This window comes from Schistocerca piceifrons, chromosome 1, assembly GCF_021461385.2.
Source record: "Schistocerca piceifrons isolate TAMUIC-IGC-003096 chromosome 1, iqSchPice1.1, whole genome shotgun sequence".
In the NCBI taxonomy this organism is placed as follows: Eukaryota; Metazoa; Arthropoda; class Insecta; order Orthoptera; family Acrididae; genus Schistocerca; species Schistocerca piceifrons.
Genome location: NC_060138.1, coordinates 344,870,634 through 344,877,728, shown reverse-complemented (window position 1 = coordinate 344,877,728; position 7,095 = coordinate 344,870,634). Strand labels below are relative to the sequence as shown.

At 42.9% G+C, this 7,095-nt stretch overlaps 1 protein-coding gene across 1 annotated transcript in view; it reads right to left on the bottom strand.

The window, feature by feature from the left end:
• Positions 1 to 4,039: 4,039 nt before the first annotated feature.
• LOC124789445 (chitinase-like protein Idgf4) overlaps positions 4,040 to 7,095 on the bottom strand; it is a 50,416-nt gene continuing 47,360 nt past the window's right edge. The window contains exon 6 of the mRNA XM_047256800.1: positions 4,040 to 4,738. Coding sequence (XP_047112756.1) covers positions 4,287 to 4,738 — 452 coding nt within the window. The 3' untranslated portion in view covers positions 4,040 to 4,286. The remainder of the gene's footprint in view (positions 4,739 to 7,095) is intronic.

Sequence of the window (7,095 nt, the reverse complement as noted above, 5' to 3'; positions counted from 1 at the left end):
AAGTTTTTACAACACAACATTTATTTACGAGAGTCTACATGGAAATGACTGAATAACAACAAAAAGTCACACTCACAAAGCTAGTAAGAATTTCCTACTAGAGGGAACAAAAGATAACTTCTAAGTTTCCCACAAGAGTCCGTGGTAACACAGATACACTTAATTCCAAGTCCTATTCCGATGGCGAAGACGTAGTCTTCCGTGGAGACGTCCTTGAAGTCGGTATTCGTCGTGAACTGACGCTCGGTGCTGGTTCTAGCCATTAAATAGTATTGGCCAGCCAATCAGATGTTGGTGTAGTAATACTTCCTGCAGGCCATCTCGAACTCCCTCTGCAGGAAGTATCACGTGGGATGTCTGTTTCCAAAGCAGCCGATGATTGCCATTGCTTACGCCTTGGGCATAGACAATCCCGGTCCCGTGTGGTGTTAGATGTGTTGCCGGCCCGCAGGGGCTACCTTGGTGTCGGCGTAACAATAACTTATCTACTTCTCTCGGTTTTGCATTATTCTTCGGAGTAGATGCCTTTTTTCCACAGATTGGGGACTTTAGGTACACGGTCATGTAGAAAAGCCTAATTAGCCGGAGAGGTAGCAGGGTTCTAACATAAATCAATGAATTTCGCTGAAGACCTGTTCTCTACAGTTAAACGTCTGGGCTATACATAGCTGTTATGATTCCTGCAGGGCGCCTCTAATTTCGTTCGACAACAGTCATCACTTCCTCCAAAAGCATTACAAAAGAACCTTCGCAGCTGATCATAGTAGAGTCTTCTACACTGTTTGCTTTACAGTATGGGGAATTTTCCGAGAACCATTCTAGCATATCTGTGTCTTACATTTGTGTTTCTTAATACTGATTTAACAAACTCAGTAAATGGCATGGCATGAAATGTTTATGAAATTTCTGTCCGACTCTGGTTCGGCAACAGCGATTTTTTTAATCATCCTGTCAGAATGCATAGTAATCTCTACGAGCTGAAGAATGGGTCATAACTGAAATACAAGTGCTCCTCAACCCTCATAGCTCCAACATAGTCATATGGTACTGGTTTTTTTCCCCCAATCTCTCATGTTATAACAGTTGTAAGATCTATGTATAACTCACAAAGATGCAATAGTCGGTGCAGTCAGCATGGTTGTCCGATTTCATTTGTCCTATTGCATTTTCTCATAATTTCACAATGGAAGTAGGTCACTTTTGCTAAGTACAGAATCCAGGATGGCGACTAAGTTTAAAATCGTAGATGGTATACCTTTAATGCTACAATACAAGGTGGTGATCCAGGATATCATCGGTGACGTCAGAATCAAAGGTGGCTATACAGGATGGCAGAACTGCGGTTATAGGCAGATCTCAGAAGAGTTATTCCAATTTCTGAGCCGCTGTAGTTTCTTACTCGCACCACTCTGTCACGCCATCCACGCAGCAGGCGAACTCAGCAGATGTATTCAGTACACTGTAATGAAAAATTGCTGCAAAGAACTGTCATCGTAGATTGGCCACATCCTGACGGAGGAAACTGACTCACACACTTGAGTTTAATTACTTACCACACTATGTTTATAATAATAATTATTATTACAGTTATTCATTATGTATATTTGTATGTGTTGTCAAGGTTTTCATTTATTATTTCTCCATCAGTGCAACAGCTCCCTGATGTGTAGCAGCAGCAGCAATCAACTCAACACACAGTCAGACACCCTGATGTAGCACCTAATATCTTGAATATGTTGGAGCAGGACACAGATTTGTTTCCAGACTTCTGGTTTCCTCTATATCCAACATCTGCATCGATCATCGAGCCGCCAGCATCGCATAGTAAACTTGATATAACAGAGCAAACATTTAGTAAGTATGCAGAATTGTTTCCACAATTTGAGTTACCACCATCGAACCACTGATATAACATAACAAGCTGAACGTGAATGACAGTAAACGTGTTTTTACAGACTTGACATGAGATTGAGAGTTCAGTGTAGTAAATTCACGATTTAGTGACATGAAAGAAGTACTGTCAGACTACGAGTGCTACCAATTACGAATATATCAGCATTCATCACAAATATCTGCAATGTTCAACTTTCAGTTGCTATCAATTATAATGGATTGCCACACAGCACCCATTCGGGACTGTGATAATACCATGTAGTGCACTCACTTTCATGAACCTACTTTCACAAACTTGATGTGTGCTACCTTGGCCATTCAGTGCGCTGTGGACAAGCATCTCAGGTTACACCATTATGTGTATGGATTTTATGAAAATGTCTGATCAGAACAGAACTAACAGATCAGAACTAAACGGTGTTTCAGTTCATCGAAAACCTCAAATATGTTGAATTAAATATGCAGTTAAGATTACTAAAGAACAAATGATAACTAGAATGAAATAAAATAATCAGCCTTGATCTTAAAAAAGTTGTTTTGTTTATGGTGACCCGTTTCAGTCTTCAAACATCATCTTTGGATCACAGGGAATCATCTATTCTGCGATCAAGATTCACTATTTTATTAAACCAGATTCAGATCGTTGAGTTTGCCAATTGTGTTACTAAAAAGTATTAACTAGTATGATTTACATGTTCAATAATCTAGATGAAGATGCAGTCGAGATGTATTTGAAGGAGGAACTGGAAATGTTCACCTATGGTCAGGGACATGAGTGTAACTGTAGCTCAAGTTTAAATAAATAGTTGTCCATGCCCAGGATATATACATATATCTAGTAGAACAATTCTTGAGGTGAGAACCATGAATTTACAGTCCAATTATTGCTATGTTGAAGAGATTTAGCACATTTTTAACATCAGATGAAACTTAACAGCTCACCTTTTGTACTGTCAGAGAGAGAGATAGATTTAACAGTTGTAACAAAATACGCTACATGGAAAATTGTATCAAAATACCCCATGTTTCAACAAAAATTGTAACAAAATATCTCTCCGTTTGTTACATGTTATTAGCTTTATGTAGATAAATCACAAAATTAACCATCTGAGATATATAAAATACTACGTGCAAAAGCATAAGACTACACCTGGAGATTTTCCATTCCGAGTCGTTGCTGTGTCAACAAGACTTAGCACATTTTACTTGAAATGAAACTCAGTAGATGAACTGATGCATTTTTCAGCTGTTGTTGGACGTAGTAGTTCATCATTAGAAGAGAAAAGGCATTAAATGTGATTACTCAAAAATTGAAGTGTGAACAGGCGAACGATACAAGTCATCTATGGATGGGAGCGAGACTACCGCTTGCAAGCAGCACCCTTAAGTATTGGACAGTACAGCATCTTAGATGGATGGTACACTATAGCCCTACATCCAAATGCGATATCCAGATGGGATAGTACAGCACATTAGCCAGATGGTATAGTGTAGTGTTGTACCCAAATGGGTTAGTACAGCATGTTAGCAGAATGGTATTCTGTAGTGCTGTAGGGTGGTGCTGTATCCGAAAACAGTAGAGATTTTATGCATCGTGGGACGGGGTGGTAGTCAGAGCAGGACTGTGATGAAGCAAATATGCCTACTGTATGAATGGACGAGTGAAAAACCAAACCTGTACCCTGAGCACAGAGCTTGATGTACGTCACTGAACAATGGCAGTTACATTGGACGATAAGTGTAGGCACATTTAAAGGCATTAAATGCATGCCATAGTCTCACCATACTTCTCATAGTGTAAAGCCTAACTTCAATTCAAATATCACAAATAAGCAGAAAAACGTGTCGTCCAGAAAACAACCGCATGCAGGAAAGAGAAGGAACAGCAACTGAATGCAGGATGCCAAAAGCAGAAAGAAGAATGCTTTGTCCAGCACTCAACAGGACTCACAAACTTGTGACATGGCCCACACAGGCCTGTGATTGGCTCGTAATTGCTGCCTCCAAAGTATAGGTCAGTAGACAGCTCCCCAGAACTGAACATTGGACCCATATCTGAAATTGGCTTGTATGGTATCTACAGAAGACAATGAGCGAATTAGTGAATTAAAAAAATTAATATACCAAAAAAATGTAACTATATAAATTACTTTTAATGAGGATATTTTATTATGTTACTATAAACTATATATAAATACTGTACAGATTAACATGTATAACTTTTGCTGTCCAGACATCATGCAATATTCAGTATGTAAAACAAAATATGCAAAAATGTAATAATACCTTCCATATAATGAAGGCTACACACATGTGGCACAACAAATTGTTTGATTCAGTTGTAGTTGGACAGCTATCAAATGATAAATATCAACATACAGATTATTTTTGAATTACTTGTAACGTAGTTTCAGTGTTCCAGCTCGCACAATGGGGTACTTGTCACCAGTGCATATGCCGTGGTAGTCATCGAGAGACAGGTCGGAGAACGCGATGCCGCCCAGGCTCTTGATCTTGGCGTAGGCTGCCTTGTACTGGGCAACGTCTGGGTCCTCGTAGCCGACCCACAGGCCAGTTACCTCCCCAGAGGGCAGCCGGAAGCCGTAGGAACCCAGACGGTCGGTGGGGTCTGTCACGCGGCTCAGCGTCGTCTTGTAGCCGGCGTTGCCTGCGTTCGGCAGCAGCATGCACACCGTCTGGAACGCCATTATGCCGGCGGTGTTGGCGATGTTGTCCGTGTCACCAGCTCCGTCTGCCTCGATTGGTGGAACTCCCGACACTCTGCTGTCATCGTCCAGTTTCCACGTGCGAGCAAAGGTCGGAATACCGAGGACAATCTTCCTGGCTGTAAAGAGAAGACAGTCCATGAAATCAGCGGTTCCTGTTTTCTTTCCTCATCTTGAGAAACAGAACAGTTACCTGCACCATTTAAGCATTTTAGGGACTTTTGCAACATGGTTCGATTCCAGAATGAGATTTTCAATCTGCAGCGGAGTGTGCGCTGATATGAAACTTCCTGGCAGATTAAAACTGTGTGCCGGACCGAGACTCGAACTCGGGACCTTTGCCCTTCGCGGGCAAGTGCTCTACCAACTAAGCCACCCAAGTACGGCTCACGCCCCGTCCTCACAGCTTTACTTCTGCCAGTATCTCGTCTCCTACCTTCCAAACTTTACAGAAGCTCTCTTGCGAACTCCTTTCTTTCAGGAGTGCTAGTTCTGCAGGGTTCGCAGGAGAGCTTCTGTAAAGTGTGGAAGGTAGGAGACGAGATACTGGCAGAAGTAAAGCTGTGAGGACGGGTCGTGAGTCGTGCTTGGGTAGCTCAGTTGGTAGAGCACCTGCCCGCGAAAGGCAAAGGTCCCGAGTTCGAGTCTCGGTCCGGTACACAGTTTTAATCTGCCAGGAAGTTTCATGGTTCGATTGTTTGCCATTTCATCTTATGGTGAATACATTTTGTTTCTCGTAGGATGTACTTGTACGAGGGTTGGGACTTAAATAGTGGCAACTATTTATTCACAACCGATAAAAAAGAGTTACATATTTGCACCTGTTACTGTTCTCCAAAGTAGTCACTATCGTTGTGTAGAACCCGTTTCCAGCGATGTGGAAGGCGTAGTATACCGTTAGCAGAGCCTGTTCTGTTGATAGTGCGAATGGAAGGGTCTACTGCCGGTCGAATCTCTGGAACAGTTCTGAAGCGAATGCCACGAAGTGGTTCCTTCATCTTCGGAATCAAATCAAAGTCACAAGGGCTAAGTCTGGGAAGTATGATGGATGGTACAGTACTTCCCAGTCCCATCACCAAACAGAGCAGCCACTGCTTGTGCTGTATGCGCCCGAGCATTGTTGTGCAAAATGATGGTTGGGTTGCACAGAAAGTGTTGCCGCTTCTTTCGCAAAGCTGGTCGCAGGTGTTTCTCTAAAAACGAACAGTAATACTGTGCATTGACTGTCTGCTGTGGAGGAACGTGATGTGTTATGATAACACCATCACAGTCGTACATGAGAATCACCATAACTTTAGACCACTTCATTAGCACCATCAAAAGAACAGGCTCTGCTTATGGTGTACTACGTCTTCCACATCGCTGGCAACGGGTTCTACACAACGCTGGTGACCACTTTGAAGGACGGTAACAGGTGAAAACATGTAACTCTTTTGTATAGATTGTGAATAAATAGTTGCCACTATTTAAGTTCCAATCCTCCTTTGTGTATGTATTGAAGTGTTTATGTGGGATCAAGCGAAAAGCACGTTATCTCACAGGACAAAATTTTAGTGACCCTGTTCAAGGAACATACTGGGTACTTTGGTATGCTGTATGTGGTCTAGATGGTGATTATATGACTCCCCTCTACTGACATAAGTCATGGCAGTCAAGTAATAGGTATATGCTAATATGATGTATCTAATCATCACAATAAATCCTGTCTGACCCAGAGTAAGATTCACTGTAAGCTTGTGTATTGTGTATTGAACTGGGGACCTAGAAACAGCGGAGAGGCTTTGTCCCAGCATAGCCCTCAGTGGTACACAACCCCACAACAGGCCACAGCAGTCCACCCACCCCACCGCCGCCCCACACCGAACCCAGGGTTCTTGTGCAGTTTGGCCCCAAGTGGAGCCCCCACCCCACCGCCCTGGGAAAGTCTAATAGCAGACGAGTGTAACCACAAATGTTTGTGTGGTAGAGTAATTATGGAGTACGTGTACATGGAGACAGTGTTTGCGCAGCAATTGCCGACATTGTATAGCTAAGGCGGAAGAATAGAGGGAACCAGCCACCTTTGCGGAGGCAGATGGAAAACCGTGCGGATTCGTTCCAGGGACCGGCACGCCTTCCCGCTCAGGAAGCAGCGCGTTAGACAGCGCGGCTAGCCGGGCGGGCTTCACTCTAAGCTTACTTGCTGCCTCATATGAGGTTTCCAAGCGGTTTCTGACGACTGCTAGATTGTTTTCCTCGAGAAAGCTTTGCATGTTTTTGGTGATAGCTCTGGATCTGTTTTGTAGTGTTCTCTGAATGTTGACTGTGGAAGCCAAGTAGGAGCCCTGTCGGCGTCTGATATCACAGTCTAAAACCAGAGCCTCTCCGCAAGTGCCACACTAGAGAGGCACTCTGCTGGAACTTAACCTCAAAGTGTCTATTAGTTATCACAGATGTCTCCAGAGTGTATTGGAGACTACTGTCTTAACTGATGCAT